General features: G+C 41.4%; 1 protein-coding gene across 2 annotated transcripts; it reads left to right on the forward strand.

The window, feature by feature from the left end:
* The first annotated feature begins 6936 nt into the window (after positions 1–6936).
* LOC131245110 (uncharacterized) lies at positions 6937–14181 on the forward strand. Of its 2 annotated transcripts, XM_058244330.1 has the most exons (3): positions 6937–7097; positions 8090–8179; positions 11493–14181. In XM_058244330.1, the coding sequence occupies exon 3, from the start codon at positions 11790–11792 to the stop codon at positions 13779–13781; it is 1992 nt and encodes a 663-aa protein (XP_058100313.1). In that variant the 5' UTR covers positions 6937–7097; positions 8090–8179; positions 11493–11789; the 3' UTR covers positions 13782–14181. The 2 variants fall into 2 exon arrangements, with proteins under 2 accessions (XP_058100313.1, XP_058100314.1); XM_058244331.1 differs by lacking the exon at positions 8090–8179 and having other exon boundaries at positions 6985–7097.
* The last annotated feature ends 5882 nt before the right edge of the window (positions 14182–20063 follow it).

Consider the following 20063-nt stretch of genomic DNA (forward strand, 5'->3'; position numbering starts at 1 on the left):
TCTTGCATAGTGATTGCATGTTTGGAAATACCATGGTATTTAGGCCAACCAATCCCATGTTTGAGATAAAATTCTTGCTATGGGAAAAATATTGAATTACACAAAATCCTGTTTGATGAACCATGAAACTATAATCAATGAACCAAATTCACATATGCATTAATGTGGGGCCCACATGCATAGTGAATTCCAAAAATTATTGAAGATTACAAATGTGATCAAATGCAATTCCACCTTAATCTCAACTATTCTCATGCTTCCCAAACACCGGATGGAATTTGCATGGGACCAAATACAATTCCATCTCACGTAATAAGCCCACGTACTAAATAGGCCCTTAGACATTTAGACATTTACACAAATAAGTCCAATTATCAATTTCATCATAAGGCCGGCTTTGATGGTTGTGTAATATCTACTTTGTACATATATTAAATTATATGAAAAAATTAAAAATAAATAAACAAAAAGCTCAGATAAATTAATATATAAACAAAAAAAAAAAAAAAAATCAAAGATAAAACCCTAAGGTTTTTTGCTTTCTTTCGTGGTAACAAGCACCTGCACTAAATCAAAATTTTCCATTCCCATCAAAAACTCTCCTCTGTTATGATTCCAAAGATCCACTTTTGTTAGGCAATTATAACCATCCCATGGATGGCCTAGATATATGATGGCTATAGAAAATAAGACCAAATCAAGGACTGATTAGATCTTCCAATCCTTACTATTTTGCAATGGTAGGCAATGAAATTATACTTAGTGGACAAATGATGAATTAATTGGACTGTATTCAATGAAACTAAAGTTAGTGGACAGATCACTCGGTCCAGATGAATCGAATGGACTGTCCAAGTGAACCGATGCAACTAGGAGCACCATAACTATAGTTTCTTTCCCGTACAGTGAAAATGTAACCCACTCTCTTCTTCCTGAAAAACGATCTCAACAGTTAGAAAAATGTCCACGAACGTAAACAGCTGACCATCGTATGATTTTTTTCCCTTTGAGATTGAAATCCTGAGATTATTTGGTGGGAACTCTTGCTTTTCCCATAACCTATTCACGCTGGGTCCCATCTCTTGAGCGATTCCGATCATCCATTACGGATGGCCCAGGTGGTTAACTAAGAATTCATTCAAGTAACCCGCGGACTACAGACCATAAAATTTCCTCATGAGAAATTTGGGATTGTGGACCCTACCTTTTATCCAGCTGTTTTTATGAAACAATACAAACTTAGTGTGGGAACTTCGACCTGCTCGTACGGACAGCGAATTTGAGGACGAAAATACCCCTCCCTTCCCTTCGTAGACGAGCGCTGACGCTCCTCCAACCGAGAGTTGTACGAACGGCTCAAAAGAGATCAAAGTTACGTGGCCCCACAGCTATTTATTTATTATATCCACAACGTTCATCCATATTTCGAGATCATTTCGGAGAATTATCCAAAAAAAAGAAAAAAAATCATATCCAAAGATCAACTGGACCACACCACAGAGCAGTGGGAAAACTGATTTTCACCGTTAAAAAATTTTGTAGGGCCCATCATAATATTTATTTTCCATCAAATCTATTCATAAGGTCACAAAGGCCTGGATGAAGAGGAAAAATAATAAAATTTCATAATGATCCAAAACTTCTGGAACCCCTAAAAAGGTTTCAATGGTAGACGTTCAATTCCCCACTGACTTTTACAGTGTGGTCCACTTGATAGTTAGATCTGTCTTATTTTACGTCCCAAGCTTAATGTAAGCTCGCCAAATAGATGGATGATTTGGATATAACACAGACCTCATGATGGGACCCACAAAAGGTGGTGGGGATTACAACAACAAAAAAATAATAATAATAAAATAAAATAAAAATAAGCAGTAGTCTATGGCTACGCTTTTTCTATAGCTATGGATTATAACTGTAGCCCTGGTTTTTCGATATGTACTGAAATTCTTTAGATATATTGAAAAAAGTCCAGAACTATACAGTAAATTAGCCTTAAAAATCCTGCCGTTTTCTATATGGCTACGGATTATAACCGTAGCCATAATTGTAGTCCGTTACAATCTATGCATTTTTTTAATTTTTTTTACCTGGAAAACTTTATTCTACCTACAATTTTCTCTAGTACGTATTTATATAAATATGTGTATATAAGCGTATAAATTTTTTTTCTCTCTTTTAATTCACTTCTGCCTATTTATTCAACAAGCATATCTCCTAAACTAGAATGATTTACTTAATGTACCAAATATGATTTTGGGGTAGGAGACGCTAATTTAGCCAACAAACCTAGTCAAAAATCCATTTCATTCACTTCGTGGTCAATTTTAATCACTTCACGGTCAAACTGAAAATTCAACGGGGCAAAAATGAAATTAATCGAGGCAAACTAGAAATTGAGCGGGGCAAACTAGAAATTCAACGGGGCAAACATGAAATTTAGCAAGGCAAACTAGAAATTAAGCGGGGCAAACATGAAATTGAGCGGGGTCAACAAGAAATTCAATGGGACAAACATAAAATTGAGCGGGGCAAATATGAAATTGAACGGGGCAAACACGAAATTGAGCAGGGCAAACATGAAATTGAGCAGGGCAAACATGAAATTGAGCGGGGCAAACATAAAATTAAGCTGGGCAAACTAGAAATTCAGCGGGGCAAATATGAATTTCAGTGGGATAAACATGAAATTGAGTGGGGCAAACACGAAATTGAGCAGGGTAAACATGAACTTGAGCGGGGCAAACTAGATATTGAGCGGGGCAAACATAAAATTGAGCGGGGCAAAATGAAATTGAGCGGGGCAAACCATGGGAAACAAAATATATTTATGTTTTTCCTTAATTAATGTTTAAGAGACTTTATGAACCAGTTAGATGACAAATAAATATGTTAGGCCTAGGAGCACTAGTCTATCTGGAGCTCAAAACTGGCAGGGCAGTACTTAATCCATCATTAGGCTTTCTTAACATGTTAGCGCCTCAAATGATCGCGTGTTGTGCCGGAGAGGGAAGCTGATTGGCTGGTGTACAGCTGCTGTAGGTACGTGTCGTTGGAAGAGGAGCACTGACGCTCCTCGATCTCCAAGTTGTACCAACGGTTCAAAGGAGATCAAAGTTACATAGCCACATAGTGATGTATTTATCATATCTAGATTATTTTAGAGCATTATCTAAAAACTGAATCATATCCAAAAATCATCTGGACCACACCATAAATAGTAGCAGTAATAATGATTTTCACCATTAAACAATTTGTAGGGCCCACCGTAATGTTTATTTTACATCTAATCTTTTCATAAGGTCACAAACACCTGCATGAAGAGTAAAAACAAATTTCATATTGATCCAAAACTTCTGTGACCCCAAGAAGGGTTTCAATGGTAGACGTTCAATCCTCTACTGATTTTTGCAGTGTGGTCTACTTGATAGTTAAATCTGTCTTATTTTTCATCTCAAGCCTTAAGACAAGCTCCCCAAATGGATTTATGATCTGGATATAACACATACCCCGTGATAAGACCCACAAAACTCTCTCCCATAACCACTCCCCTATATAAAATGCATTCGGTCCCTACCATAGACATCATGTTTGCCCCGTTGAATTTCATGTTTGCCCCATTGAATTTTTAGTTTGCCCCGCTGAATTTCATGTTTGCTCCGCTCAATTTCTAGTTTGCCCCGCTGATTTTCGACCATCGACTTGATGGAATCTTGAAAAATAACCAGGTTGGTTGGCTAAAGTAGCTTCTCCTACCCCAAAATCATATAGGGTACGTCAAGTAACTAATTTTGGTTTGGAAGATATTCTTGTTAAATGAATAAAGAAAGAAATGAAAAAAAAAGAAAGAAATTTTTTTATACGCTTATATATACATATTTATATAAATATGTATAAGAGAAAATTGTAGGTAGAATAAAGTTCTCCATGTAAAATGAATAAATAAATAAATAAATAAAATTTGCATAGACTAGTTATAGCTACGGTTATAATCCGTAGCTATAGGTAAAATCACCTTCAAATTTTGCAGGATTTTTGAGGCAAACTTACTGTACAATTCTGGACCTTTTTCGATAATATTGAAAGACCTTCGATATATCAAAGTACATATCGAAATACCTTCGATATATATCGAAGGACATATCGAAAAAGCAAGGCTACGGTTATAACCCGTAGCAATAGGAAACCTAGCCTTTTGAAATCACATTTCTTTTGTGGGTCCCATCATGAGGTTTGTGTTATATCCAAACTGTCCATCTATTTGGCGAGCTCATATTAAGACTTGCGACTAAAAATAAGATAGATCTAACTATCAAGTAGACCACACTGTAAAAGGCAATGGGGAATTGAACGTCTACCATTGAAACCCTTTTAAGGGTTGTAGAAGTTTTGGATCATTATGAAATTTATTTTTCCTCTTCATCTAAGTCTTTGTGACCCTATGAATGAATTTAGACGGGTAGGATTTCTCACAAACATTACAGTGGGCCCCCAAAAAGTTTTCAATGGTCAACGCTCATTCAACACCGTTTCCTGTAATGTGGTACACTTGAGATTTGGATATTCCTCATTTTTGGTCTCATACCATAAAATGATGTGGAAAAATATATGGATGGCATGGATGAAAATATATCATGGTGGGGCCCATAGACCACCGACCGTCCGACATTGGTTGGTGGCAGGGGGAGTACCGAATCCGTTTCCGTGAAAGGAGGGGTATTTGTATTTTCGAACTCAAAATCGCTGTCCGTACGAGCAGGTCTAAGTTCCGAAACGAAGTTTGTATAGCTTCATAAAACCTGCTGGATTAAAGGTGGAGTCCACAGTCCCAAGTTCCTCTTTCCTCAGGTTAATAAGAAAAACTTCGACACTCTGGCAGAATGCAATGGATGATACACAGGCACTTGGAAGTTACTTGGAGATCGCACAATTCAAATTAAACTGTCGAAAATGGATACCACCCTAGATGTACGATGAACCAAAAATCACGCTCATTTGATTGTCTAACTATCGAATTCGTGGACATTAATTGGACGGCTCAAGATGGAAGATATCCATCCAATGGTCCTAATTCAACAAGCTAGTGTCGACGAATCATATAATATTATTTTTCAACCAATCCGATTTGAAATCAGAGACTGGGGATTCCACAGTTTAGTCGGTTTAGTTTGAATTATTGTACACAAAATGTACAAGTTCTTAGGTGTCTGCGTATCAAGCATCACACGCTAGCAGAGTATTGAATCACTCCACTCCTTGTGGCATCCCTGCACGGGAGGATATTTTTGTGAAGAGGCTTGTTCGGATACATCCGCACGTATCTGAATATCATATGTCAGGACTTCAGTGTTTGAATCTGTATAATCTTCCAATTATCCAGACCGTTTACATGAAGAGGCTCACTTTGAAAGGTGGAAAATCAGCAAATAAAAGCTTCATTTGATTTTTCAACCCTTTCATTAACTGGCTTTTTTGCTTTGAACATGAACGGTCAGAATAACTCTTTGTAATATCAAGGTTTAAAGAAATCAGTACAAAATTTATTTCGGAAATATACTTTTTAAATAAATTCCTATCAAATAAGCGGTTTGGATCATTACAAAAAAAAAATAAATTTAAATACAAAAACTAGAGTCACGATTAATCTCATTAGTACGTCGAGATGTATTCAAGCAGATCGCTTTTGGAAATATTTATGCGAGATGGAAGGTTCGTCGCTGGCTCCACACTCGAGTCTCCACACGCAGCTCTACAAGCGTCATACGTGCCACTATGCCACCCGAGATGTGTATGTATTAGGCGGGACGCATTGCATAGAATTCTGATAAAATACTGAGGGTCTTCAACGGTCATATAAGTTACACATGTGCGAAATAGTGGACGACTCAGAAAATTCTATTTGTTTAGGCTGTTCATAATAGTAATGCAGTCTGAAAATGATCTGACGGTGGGCCACACATGATACACGGCTTCGATGTTCTCCTCACGCGCTGTTTTGATACCTTTATCTTCGTGCAGAGGTGCGCGCGGCGCTAGCGAGCTCTTTGCAACAGAAATTTGTAGGTAGGTAGGTAGGCGAGTGGCCGAAACGGAGCCAGAACGGTCTATAATTCCTTTTTTCTAAGCAGCGTGTAAAATACCCAAGCTCGTTGGGGTCCACCTTGTTGTATACGTAAAATCCACTCCGTCCATTGGAATATAAACATTATTTTTCCACCATATGCTTAAGATAAGCGCTGTTAAAAACTCATATGCACCACAAAAATGGAAACATTGTAAAATTGCTTCCAAAGCCGTTGAAGTTCACACTGTGCTGCCCGCCTGAGCTTTTAATCGGGCTGATTTTGGTATATTGTATCCATCACGGTGATTTACACCTGATTAACGGATTTGAAGAGACATATCCACCGTGTTGGCCCCACACACATACCTATGGTTGGCATCCCATCCAATTATTTTATGTGGTGTGGTCGATATGAGTGGTCGAAGTAGCTCATATATGGCCTTGGGTTTAAAAATCATAGATAGAACCTGATAGACGGTGTGGATTTTACATATACGGCATGTTGGCTCTGCAAACCTTGGTAGTGCGCGCACTATGTAAAACAGGCGCTGCAGCTGAGTCCTGTCCGCCGCAACGTATCTGGTGGGGCACACGCGTTCGAAGGAAAACCCGCCGCTGTGAGTGCCCACTGCAGAAGGAAAAAGCCGGGCCCCCGCAGCCGGCGCACCACGGACGGTAACGAGCCGCTGCCTACGTGGAATCCGACGTCATGGATGACGTGTCAGTGCATCGCGTGCAGAAGTGCGTACAGCCACGCGACGGACGCCTTTCCCCCGAGCGTCGGTCACATGCGATAGCGGACGGACCGACCGCTTATCCTTAACACCCTCTATCTTAACGTGCACTATTGTCTTAACGTGCGCCTCCCTTCTTATTAGCCCCTCTTTCCGCCGCTTCGTATTTTTTTCATTTCACCTCTCGCTCTCGCTCTCGCTCTCTCTCTCTAGCTCTCGTTTCCTCCGCCGCCGAAAAACCCTAGCTCTCTCTCGACGATTCTATGCTCCTATTCGCTGCAAGAAGTTGTCGATTTCAGGTAGCTTTTGCTGGTTTCTCTCTCTCTGGAACCTGCTGTTTTGAGGTTTTCTGCTTGAATCCAAGTTCCCGCGAGGAAATCTCGTGTTTTGATTCTGATATTTGTGTGGAATGGTCCGTTCTTGGATGAATCTGCTGTGATTCTATCTTGGTTGTGTTGGAAACTGATCGAATTTGATGAAAACGTGGATCTTGGATTGATTTTTCATCTTTTTTCGTCTTATTCTACTGAATTTCGGAAATTTCGATGTGGAAAAGTTCTTGATTCTCTGACTCCTTTCGCTGTGATCGTTTCTCCTTTGGTATTTTGGAGGAAGAAGATTGATTTGAGTGAGTTTCACTTCGGACATGAGTTCTCGGCGAAATCTGTTTGAGATTTGGTTTTCCTATGCAATCTTTTCGTGATTTAGGTTTTTGAATGGCTGGAAATCTATGACGTTGTGATTTAGAGATCTTTGGAGGTCGTCTTCAAGATTCTCTGGAGTGTTTGATCTCTGTGAGTTTTGGCTGGGCAGATGAGTTTAGTTCAAATCTGTTTGAGACTTTGTTTCTGATGAAATCTGTCCTGTTTTCAGTCTTTTGATGCCTACCAGTCTATGAATGGAAGGGTTACATTAGATCGACAATTTAGAGGAATTTCTTCAGAAAGTAGTCTGGTTCTCTTTCTGAGGGAATTCAATGTTTTAATTTTCTTCTCTTTTTTTTTTTCTTTTTTTTTTTTTAATTAATTATAAGGAGCTTCTGGTTTTTCTTGATTGTTTTTTTTTTTTTTTCTAGAAGGTTGTGATATTTGTTGCAAATTAGTTAATTATATTTGCGATTTCCGTTTTGGGATTATACATTAATACAATGAATCTGGTCTTTTTATTTCACATACATGTTTTCACTTAAGAAGATGAAAAAATACGGTGTTTCTTTGTTGTTCTCTATCCCATGGATGAATTTATTTAAAAGGTTGGTTTTGCTTATTTTTCTTAGTTGTTTTACCTGCAGTGATAAATCTCTGGGTCCTTTGGCTGGCTGCCTTTATTTTCTACGTTCCACATGAATTACTGTGAATTACTTCGGCATCGGAGTGCTGAGGTTTGTATAGCTTTTCAACATTTTTATACATCTGTAGTATGTTACACGGTATTTGTTTGTCAGTACCAGTTCTTGTGACATTATTCCGAATATGGATTGGAGGGGAGTTAGCTTTCATTTGTTTTTATATGTATCGAGAGTTCTGATTTTTAAGAGATGGAGTTTATGGTTTTGGCCTTCTTGTGTCTAAGAAGGTATCTTCCTTGACTACGCACAAACAAGGATTTAAATGGTGGGCTCTCAAGAGTGCAACTGGCTTAGGGATACGAGTTGCCCCAACTCAACCATTTTGGTCCTGCAATGGCCTATGTTGTCCGGTTTAGGTCCTGTTTCATCCAGGTGACATGTTTCGGACAATATTAAAACTACACATGTCGCTGGATGTTATCGTGTCTTTGCAGATTGCGCTCCTTTTTTTAATTTTTTTAAATTTTTGTGTCCGTACTGTTTGGCTGGTATTTGAAGGATCAGTTCTTCATGATATTGTCAATGTTTGCAACTTGGGAGTATGGCTACATGAGTTTTCTGCTTAGGGCTGCTCCTGTGTAGGATCTCATAGTAGTGTGACACTAGGGGTTGTAAATAGCTTATTTGCGGTTGGCACTCTTTTGCACTTCATACGGCCAATGGTTACTAAGATTCCAATTAATATATATGATGGGAATCACAGCACCACGTATCAGGTTGGAAAACTATAACAAAATCTTACTTCCCTTGTCTAGTTAGATGGCTAATGAAGCTGCAAAATTTCTTTTCAGGATTGTTTTTACTATACCTCCTGTCTTTTCCTCCTCTTTCTTCTCCTACATGTATCAATTTCCATTATTGTGGTATTCTTATGCTCTCTATGATACCCATAGGGCTGTCAATTGGCCTGGTCTAGATCTGTCCAAGCTCAGCCTGCACAGTAAAACCTTGTGGTAGACCAAAATGGACATTCCAAGCCTGGATTGTTCACCTGCTCATGTGCAAGATCTGTGTTCTTCATTAGATACTGGCCCAAAAAAATTAGGTTCGTCTGGTCATAAGGTGGGCTACGCATTGACAAAGGAACAAAAGTGTGAACTATATGTGATGTATTATGAAATGCACTTGAAAATACTAATTTGGTTGGACTCAGACTGGGGCAATGGGCTTGTAGACAGCCTGAACCTTGCCCGATTAGTAAAGAGGCATGAATTTTAGGCCTGGACTCAGCCGTTGGGCCTTGTATGTCAGCCCGAGCCCAGTCCAAAGCATGATGGGCCAGTCCAGCCCATTGACAGCTCCTAGATACCCCATGGACATTAGAGAAAAAGTGAATTTGGCTTTTACAATAATTTTTTTTTAACCATATGGAACAGAGAAATATATTAGTTATTCTGCTTGTGAGGCATGTACAGTGTTACATGCATACCAGATGCCATTGCTTCATTGCTTCATTTCTTTTCTCTTATGCCTTCTAGCTTCAGCTTTTTTTAAAGGAAAAGTACTCTTCATTACCAAGAGTTATTATTATCATTCCTTGACAGATAAGAGTCATAAGACACTGACATGGATACAAGGGATGTGGATGTGGCTTCACATTTTTCAAAATTCAGGAAATGGTTGTAGTACTACAATCCTATTAATAACGTGCTATGCATATCTAATTTTTCGTTTTGTATTTGAAAATTTTTACACCATGGCGGTAATTTTTAGTTTTATCAAGATGTTAAAACAGATTTATCAAACATGTTAATTTTTGTTCTTCACGACATGCTAAATCACTGTTATCATTAATATTGACTAATTTCATACGAATTTTTTTTGAAACTTTTCATACTAAGTCTTTATGGCTTTCTTTTAAAATAAAAATAAAAAAATTTAATGTAAAAACTTAGAAATCACCATCATCGTCATCATCATCTAAGCGTTATCCCATCTAAGACTAAGAAATTGCCATGAATTTAGAAAATATTGAACTTGGTACAACAAAATACGGCTAATGTATCACGCAAGTATTCATTGACTATGTTGGTATCATAATTTGCTGATGTTGGCATGCGCTGCATTTGCCAGTACATGGGGAATCCCAGGTCAAGAACACGTCATTGCTCTTGGAATGTTTTGTTGATGTTTTTTTTTTTCTAGGATTTATTTGATTTATGTGCCCCAATTGAGAATGTTGATTATGTTCTACAGCGCATTGGAATGGTTCAGTTAGAAAGGGTCAGTTCATCACTATGCAGTCAGGGGATGATGATGGCTATAATTTTCTTATAATCCTTGATGTTACCAAGTCTTTGGTTAAAGGATTTGATTAATTCTTCAACCGTGATAATTATTCTTAAAAAAATGATTGCATTTAGGAGCTCTCTTTCTGATAATTATTCATGAGCTTTGTATCTGTGATGATTTCTTTTGGACAAAAGGATTGATGTTTCCATGGGGTCTTCTGTGTTGACTTTCGGGGTGTTTTGTAGGGCTGTCAGGCTGATCCTGGTTGGTTTGGCCTGGATTTTGAACTGGTCCTGCTCTGCCTGTCAGGTGGGACTGCCTATTGACAGCCGTAGTCTTATGCATATTTCTGAAACTCCGGGACTCCACTGAGTAATTCTTTCATAAGTGCAACTTGGTTCCAAGATAATGAGATTCTCTGAGTTGGCTTGCTGACTCAGTTGACTCAAGGCAACTCATAGTGAATTGAGCTGAGCCAATCAGTTTTGTGAAAACTTGAACTATTTTAAAGTTAAAAAGGGCGCGACCTTAGCTGTGAAAACTTTCTATTTTGAAATCATGACCTTAGCTAAGGAACCAGGCATCTATAACTACTATACATGGCTGCATTTTGCTGCTTTTTTTTTTTTTTTTTTTGCTATTTTAGCTAGTAGACATGATTTTAATATTTATAAATTTTTTAGATATATAGAGCCATTGTAAATATTTTTTACTTAACTATTAAATATCAAATCGTGGTTAAATGATTACTTGGACAATTCTTTGAGTCGAACTGGCTGGACTTTTGAGTCGAGATGAATTTTCAGGGTTTTGAGCTAATGGTCCTTTGCTGGCGTCTTTTACAGCCTTGACCGTGGAAGTTTATTTACTAGGTTTTGATTGTGTGTAATCTTCTGCTGCATTGGAAATGAGTTATGGCCAAACTGGCAGATCTTTGCTAACCTCTACGCTTATTTGTCAGTAGTTGCATGACAAAACCTCATGTTGCTTTGCAACCATTATTCTTTATGGTTGTGGGCTTTTGCTTGGATGAAAGCAATTTAATTCTTATTGACAGCTATGGCTTTTATCTTGTTATGTTAGTTATCTAATTTTGTTGTTTGTTCTACAACAGGAATTTTTGCCCCGTTGACTGTGATTGTGAATGAAGAGGATTTCTGCTAATTGTCTCGTGCTCTGGTTTCTCTTCAACAACTGTTGTTAATCACGTGAAGTTTGTTTCACATTTCTTAAAGATGGATCGTTGTGATACGTCAGGATTTGTTAGTGGAGGCTGCATATATTTCTTCAAGAACCTCTACTATTAACCTCTGTGTTTTGCTCTTGTTTCCTTTACCCCGGAAGTTAAGGTGACTGTTTTTTACCATTAGATACGGTTTGGATAAGAGGGCCTTTGTGCTGCTTGTAGCTCATGGATAACGGATTTAACTTGGGCTTTTCTGCAAACTGCTCTTCCAATGCATTTGAGAACTTGAGCAAAGTTGTTCAACTTGGTGCTGATTATTGCACGGACACCACTCTACGGCTTAATTTCCCTGGTGCATCTGCTGTCCATCATTCTACCTCAAAGGGCATCAAGAGGAAATGGGGTGCCATTGATGGTGCCATGGGCCGGGAAGATGGCTCTTCGCTAGTCCTGGGTTTAGGGCATTCGCCAAGTTCCTCTGATAGCAAGGGAAGCTCAGGGACTGCTTGCACCATCTCTTCAGCAAAAGAAACTGATGAGGAGTCTTCCATGGATGTTGGCTTGAATTTCCATCTTCACCTTGGTAGTGAGAAGACAACTAGCCCAAAGAAACCTGCAGTTGCTGATCCTAAAGCTCTTGAAATGCAGCCTAAGTTTGATCTCAAACTGAGCCTCTCAACAGGACCATCTGAATCTGAAATCACCAGTGTCACTCCAAGCTCAATTCAATGTTGGAATAAATTCAAGATGCCATTGATGTTTGGGATGGTGTCTGGGGACGAAGGATCGGCATCATCTCCCTGGAAATTAGGAAAAATTGTGCCTCCTTCAGTGACTACAGAGACTAGCTTTGTTCCAAGTCCAAACTCCAGCAAAGACTGTTTGAGTCCAGCTATTCCAGACCACTCATCTTCCATGGTTTCAACGACAAAAAGTTCAGTCACCTGTACTTCCGGGCTTACTCAGCAACAGCGTAGCTCTAATACAAAGAATTGTCAGTTCAAGGGATGTGCAAAGGGAGCCAGAGGTGCTTCCGGCCTTTGCATTGCCCATGGTGGTGGTCGGAGGTGTCAGAAAGTCGGCTGCCATAAAGGGGCAGAGGGCCGGACAGTGTACTGCAAAGCTCATGGTGGTGGTCGACGCTGCCAATATCTCGGCTGCACCAAGAGTGCTGAAGGGCGTACTGATTACTGCATAGCTCATGGTGGTGGCCGGCGGTGCAGTCATGATGGTTGCACCAGAGCCGCGAGGGGTAAATCTGGTCTGTGCATCAGGCATGGAGGCGGTAAGAGGTGCCAAAAAGAGAACTGTACAAAGAGTGCTGAAGGCTTCTCGGGTCTTTGCATCTCGCATGGAGGCGGTCGGCGCTGCCAGTTCCCTGAATGCTCAAAGGGTGCACAAGGCAGCACGATGTTCTGCAAGGCACATGGCGGGGGAAAGAGGTGCACCGTTTTGGGATGCACGAAGGGAGCAGAGGGGAGCACGCCCTACTGTAAGGGTCATGGTGGAGGGAAGCGTTGCTCGTTTCAGGGTGGCGGTGTGTGCCCAAAGAGTGTGCATGGCGGCACCCAGTTCTGCGTTGCGCATGGTGGTGGGAAGAGATGTGCTGTTCCAGAGTGCACGAAGAGCGCAAGAGGGAGGACTGATTTCTGTGTTCGTCATGGAGGGGGTAAGCGTTGCAAGCACGAGGGATGTGGGAAGAGTGCTCAGGGCAGCACCGACTTCTGCAAGGCGCACGGTGGAGGGAAGCGGTGCTCGTGGGGGCATCCAGGGTCTGATCTCGGTGGTCAAGCACCATGCGATCGGTTTGCCAGGGGGAAAACCGGGCTCTGCGCTGCTCACAGTGCCTTGGTGCAGGACAGACGGGTTCATGGCGGTGGAACACTTGGACCCACCATCCAGGACATGAAAGAAGTGGGCCTTGAGAAGATGCAAGTCGATGGCATGGAGATGGGAAATAATGAGGGGAATTTTGTGGGTTGGAGCGGTTTTGATCCAAGGAGATGCATGCACCCAGCATTCTCTATGCAGCCACAGCCGCAGATTCATCTGCCCACTGGGAATTCAATCCCACCATCCAGTCCAGTTATCCTTCCGGAAGGGAGGGTGCACGGTGGAAGTCTGATGGCAATGCTGGCAAGGGGGACTGGAAATCAACCAGAGGGTGGTCCATCCGAGCAGAAGGGGTCTTACATGATGGCTCACAAATGGATGTGAAAGGAAATTGGTAAGCAGTGTCTCATCTCTCATTTTCGTGTTTGCTCTTTATTTGGTTCTAGCAGAGTCCGGGTATGTCCAGGTCCAGTGTCCTAGTTGGCAAGTTTGGTGTTGGTTTGGCTGTGGGAAAATCAAGCTTTCCCATTCATTGGTTATGTTCAGAACTTAGAAGTCGATTCGTTGGATCCCCACCCTTTGTGTAGGAAATAAGGGAGAAATGGGTAGAGGGCAGGCTCTAATTTCCTTGGTAGTTGGGTTTGATAGGTCTCCTCCCTCCCCTCCCCCTCTCTTCTCTCTGTAAATATAGATAGATGGTGCATTGGCGCTCTTGTAAATACATGGTTAGTTAGATCCAGAGTCTGTGGTTATAAATATATCTGGTTTTTCTCTGTGTTTTGAAGTTCTCTGCGGTTGATTTGCTTTGCTACTTGTGGCACCCACCAGTCCAATCCGTCATTAAAAAATAAAATAAAAATCCAATGGCGATTATTGGAAGCCCAGAGGATATGCCAATATGACGGTCACTGTGTAGTTGTAGAAGTGTATGATTGGTTCCGTCGCGGCACATGTGGCAAACATGTCTGGTGACTGGGACTGTTATTCTGACAGAGGCCACCGTTTTGATCATCATAGAGATCTGTTGACTATTTTGAGCGAAAGGATCAAAACCCACAACTGGATGGCCAGAGTCGTCTAACCACTGATTTCTGGTTTATGCACACGCATCTATTGCTAGTAAGATCAACAGCCTTTAGTGCGGAACATGTTCGCCATATGTAGTGTGATGATGGGGAAGCTTTTGTGCATCTATCTGTTGTGGTGTTATTAGCATTCCTGTGTGTAATAAACCTTCCAGACGAGCTTGAACCCTCCTCTCTTCACTGCAAAGACGAATTAGAATAGGAAATGCTCACTGGTGGATGTGTACTTGCTATTCCCCGCTCAGGCTGTGGTAGTCGCTTGATTTTTGGATTTGATGTGGGTGGCGGCACCTACACCAACTCGGGTGGTTTTTTCATGAGCTCTCTCTCTCTCACACACACACACACACACAGAATCACAACATGGGCAGTTGAACCCATGACCTCGAGTGTTGAAAACTTACACTGTTTACCATTGGGCCATGGGCAGGAACTGAATGATGTCCCTTGTGTTTGGATTCATGTCATTGATTGAGCTGGCTAAACAGATGAACAAACAAGTCAATAGGTCCCACGTAACTTGGTGGTTAAGAGGCAAGTTGCGTCCCACGTGAGCCAACCTGGCAAATATACTTTACATGGGAGGCGTTGCATAAAGCGGACCCCACTTGTCCGTTCATTCATCGCAACGGGCACACGTGCGTGGTTGACTGGACGCGGATTGGGTACCACCTCGCCGTCACTAGCTAGGAACCGACACCCTGCTGTATCTTGCCTTGCCAAAAAATGACGGAAATCGGATTGCGTACTGAGTTGCTCAGTACTCTCTTATCGTACAGAGTAAACTCAGTTGGGCCCACCTTGATTGTATGTGGTCTATCCACTCCATCGATCTGTTTTTCCATCTAATCTAAGGGGTTGAACCCAAAATTGAAGTATATCCAAAGATCAAGTGGACCATACCATTGGAAACAGTGGGGATAATGATTTCCACCGTTGAAACCTTTTTAAGCGGCACAGACATATGGATGAAGGGATATTTGTCATCCTGTTCATAACATCGTACAGACATGGATGAATGGAAAACACAACTATAAGCTTCATAACACAACTATAAGCTTGATTCAAAACTTCCGTGGCCCCCTAGAATTTTTCAATGGTAGACGTTCAATTCAACTGTTTCCTTAGTGTGGTCCATTTTAACATTGGATATGCCTCATTTTTTAGCTCAAGCCCTAAAATTATTTGGCAAAATGGATGGATGGAGCAGATAAAATAAATAAATCTTGGTGCACATCACATGGTTTAGAGTTGCTACACAATCCGCTTCCAAAATGAGGCAGATCCAAGGCTCAAGTTGGCCCACCGCCACAGAAAGCAGTGGTGATAATAACACCCCTACGTTGGAACCTTCCTAGGGCCCACTTAATTTCCATTTAACCTGTTCGTAAGGTCATGTAGACATAGACGAAGGGAAAACACAAATATCAGCTTGATACAAAACTCATGTGGCCCTATAAAATTTTCAACGAAACTTATGTGGCCTCATAAAATTTTCAACGGCAAGTGTTTGATAGTGTGTGGGACACTTAAGTATTGCAACTGCCTCTTCCCAAAAATGATATGGCAAAATGGATGGACGGTGTAGATAAAATCCATACATCAGGGTGGCACTTCCTAGCTGGGGTAGTACCCAATCTACGTCGAGACTGGGCCCAGCGTGGTGTTTTTGAAGTGTCGTACATCTACACTGCGCGGGCGGACTCATGACCTAACAAGATTCATTCACGCACGCTTGCCAGGCTGGCACGTGTGCCGCTTGTAAAGGCAGCTAGCCAACCTCAAAAGTCAGATGTCGGTGAAAAAGAAAGAGGAGGCAGAGAAAGGCGGGAGGCACTGCGGCTGGCTGGATGCATTGGTACTTTCCTGGTGACAAAAATATCTGGATTTTGGTACTCCGGCAGCCTATGACGCTTTATACACAGGCGCTCGGAGATTCTACACGAGACACTCTAACTAAAATTGAACAATCTCTTGAGATTGGACAGTTGAACAATTCTAACCTCTGATTCGTCTACACTTATATTTTCCAGAGATTGGACAGCTGAGTATTTTATTTCATTTTTAACCGTCCCATAAATGTCCACCAATCCAATAGTCGGGCAATCAAATAGCGTAATTTTTGGGATCTCGATACATCCAAACTGGATGCATAATCTGGACTATCTAATTTGGATTACTTATGTGTCACTTGTATAATTTGTAACTCCTTAGTGCCTGCGTATCATCCTCATGCTCTACCCGAGTATCAAAGTTTCTCTTTTGCCTTTTATTTTTTTTTTATTATTATTATTTTCTCGAAGCTTCTCTGACCACTTGCATAATGCATGTGCCTCCTGCTGAGAAGTACTACGGCGATCTGGGCGAATTTGGTTTAGTGGACCACTTTCGCTTCCAGATTCTTGTAGCGAACTCGTGCAGCAAAAAAGAGGCGTGGGGCCCACTGTGATGTCTGTACGATATTTACTGCGTCCATCAGTCGTGCTAGGTAATTTTAGGACCTGGGCCTCATGTAGATCTCATGTTCGGATTTGAGCCCAAAAATCATGCGGATCCCAAACTTGGTGGCCCACACCAAAGGAAACAAAGGCGACAGGGACGCCCAAACATTGACTTTCCTGGGGCCCACAGTGTTGTCTATGTGCCGTCCTACTCGTTCAAGAGGTGAACTCCATCACCACAGAGGGAAAAATAAAAAAGGAGAAAAAATCATCCTAATCATGCTTCCAATGGCCGGCATCCTACCTCACTTTTCCCTGTGCTGTGGCTCACTTGAGATTCTGCACGATTAAGGGTGGCGATGGGCTGGGTTGGCCTGACCCGACACTTAAGACCGAAGACCCGAGCCCAGCATGGGCCTATGCCCAAGCCAACCAAAAGAATTTACTGGGTTTGGGCTCACCGGTCTGGGAAAATGCTAAATTTGCCTATTTCCCCTAGAAATATCTTATTCTATCTGATTTATCGAGTGGGTCATGTATGCATGAAAGAAAAGAGCATTTTAGAGTGAGTAATAAAACGAACGGTCCTCATTCAAAATGGATGGTTGCCTAAGGATTAAAATAGCATATTTGTAGGATATAACACGTACTTGTAAAGTCAGGTTGGGTCAGGCTAAAATGACACGATCCCAGGACCAACCTGAAAATTGATCGGATCATGCAGGGAAGGCCCAAACCTAGCCTACGGGCTGAGCTAGTATGTCCAAACCCTGCACAAAACTAGGTTGAGCTGGTCGGTCGGGTGGGCTACCCGGCCCATTGCCACCTTTACACAGTGGAACTTGTGGCTTGTTCTCGAGGCCCAGAGGGAGCGCAAATCGCTAGCATTCATCACTAGTCAGTACAAATATATCATTTCTTCATGTGGCTGCATCCGAGCGGCCAATCCATGTTGTGGCCCACTACATGCAGATCGGTTGATCCTGGTGCGCGGTCATCTACGGAAGGTGTAGAAATATCAAATTGGGAGAAAATCCTACCAATAAATAGTGGATCAGAACATTGTGAGGCCATTAGTACTGCATGGTCACGATTAGGTAGATGAGAAGCTAATGGATCCAATGCAAACGTTTCTAGGATAAGCATAATGTACAAATTGACGTGTGGGGCCCACCATGAAGTTTTAACGATATCTAATCCGTCCATTGTCTGCAGCTTCTAATGTTCTCCGTGCGACCAAAAATCCAGAACGGATTAGGTGTAGGCCCGACCTCACCCAAACATGATGCGGCCCTGACCGCGGAGCCCACCTTGATGTATGTATCGTATATCATCTCATTTTAGGGCGTGAGCCCAAAAATGAAGCAGATCCAAATCTCAGGTGGACAACACTACAGGAAACAGTGGGGATTGAATGTCCAACATTAAAACATTCCTAGGACCCACTGTAATGTTTATTTGCCATCCAACCTGTTGATAAGATCACACGAAGCTATACTGAAGGTAGGAAAAAAAAACAAAAAAAAAAAAAAAACAAATATCGGCTTGATCCAAAACTTTAGTGGCCCACAGGAAGTTTTTAATGGTCAATCACCATTCTTTCCTGTAGTACGGTCTACTGGAAATTTGGATCTGCTTCATTTTTGGTATCATGGCCTAAAATTATTTGGAAAAACAGATGGGCCGCATGGATATGTTACACATACATCAAGGCAGGCCGCCCATGGTCAGGGCCGCACCTAATCTGCTCCCCAAAAAATTCAGCCTATTTAAAACCAAGGCGGGCCACACCTCAGGGACAGTTGAGATGGGGAAACTCACCATTAGAAACCTTCCAAGTTTGTATGTGGGGTCCACCTTGTTTTGGATTTGCCATCTAATCTATTCAAGAGATGCATCCTACTAAGATGAATAGACACCAAAAATAAGACCGTTCCGAAACTAAGGCGGATCACAACATGTAATTTTAGAGGTTTTAGGCATGATTTTGTATGGCATGGCTCACCTTGAGTTTTGGATCAACCTGAGTTTTCAGGTACAAGGAGGAGAAGATGGGGCTCACATGATGGACGGATTGGATGCCATTAAAACATCAATTTGTACGTTAAGCTTATCCTATCAAATTTTGTATTGGGTACTGCCTCTATAATTAATTGCAAAACGCACAAATATGGAGTGATCTGGAGCGTCCATCTGGTGATGAGAAGTGTTGGCATTTGACGGCACTAAAAAAGGAACAGGGAAAGGCCAACCGAACAGAAAGGTAGTATTCTCCAATGAGGTCTACTGATTATGGCCATGCAGACAGCTTTGATGTCTGGGCACAGATAAAAAAACCCTAATTTTGGAGGTTATCTAGTCAGCGCCAGGCAAAAACTGCTGCTGATCATGTGCTTCAGCTTAAAAACAACCGGACCCATTGACCAGAAGAAGATCCGGACCATTCATCCAGTGGGCTCCACAGGGGTCCTATGATTCAAAAACATTGACAATCCAAGTTGTCATGTTTTTTTTTTCCCCCTTGAAATAATTTACCATTTCAATCCTCATGGTCCATTTCAGTGCACTCACCTGAACGGTTAAGATAGCCAGGACCAAAATTTTTTGGGCTGTGGCCTATACAGTGGCAGCTACCAGATGGTCCACATAATTGTACATAAGAGTGCGGTCATGCGTCAATAATCGTAATGCTTTTGGACTGGCTAATGGAACATACAGGCCGTCCATCAGATGGGCCACCATGTAGCCCAAATATCAGTCCTGTCAACTTATCAGCCACATGCTTGTCACAGGCATGGAACATTCAAACCATCTGGCCCCTTGTGATGAGTGGTTTGGATGTTCTATTTTTGGATACACCGAAAATAAATAATAAAATAAAATTATCACTAGGCTGAATCACGTATAAAATACGCTGTCCTTAAAGCGTGATTCGCCCCCTTATCAATTAGGTCCACTATGGAACAATTTTAACACAATCGATTTATTCTGGCAGACTTCTACTATGGAGATGATAAAGTATTCTTATATGAAGCTATTGACCGTATCTGATTTGATGGGGAGATGGTGTGTTGAGATGATAAAATTGGACTGGAATGGTCCAGTTTAAACTCCACTGAGTTTAGCTTTATATCCAAATC

This window comes from Magnolia sinica, chromosome 5 (genome assembly GCF_029962835.1).
Source record: "Magnolia sinica isolate HGM2019 chromosome 5, MsV1, whole genome shotgun sequence".
In the NCBI taxonomy this organism is placed as follows: Eukaryota; Viridiplantae; Streptophyta; class Magnoliopsida; order Magnoliales; family Magnoliaceae; genus Magnolia; species Magnolia sinica.

Coding starts and splice junctions, on each gene's coding strand:
- LOC131245110 (XM_058244330.1), top strand. CDS start 11,790: ATGGATAACGGATTTAACTTGGGCTTTTCTGCAAACTGCTCTTCCAAT.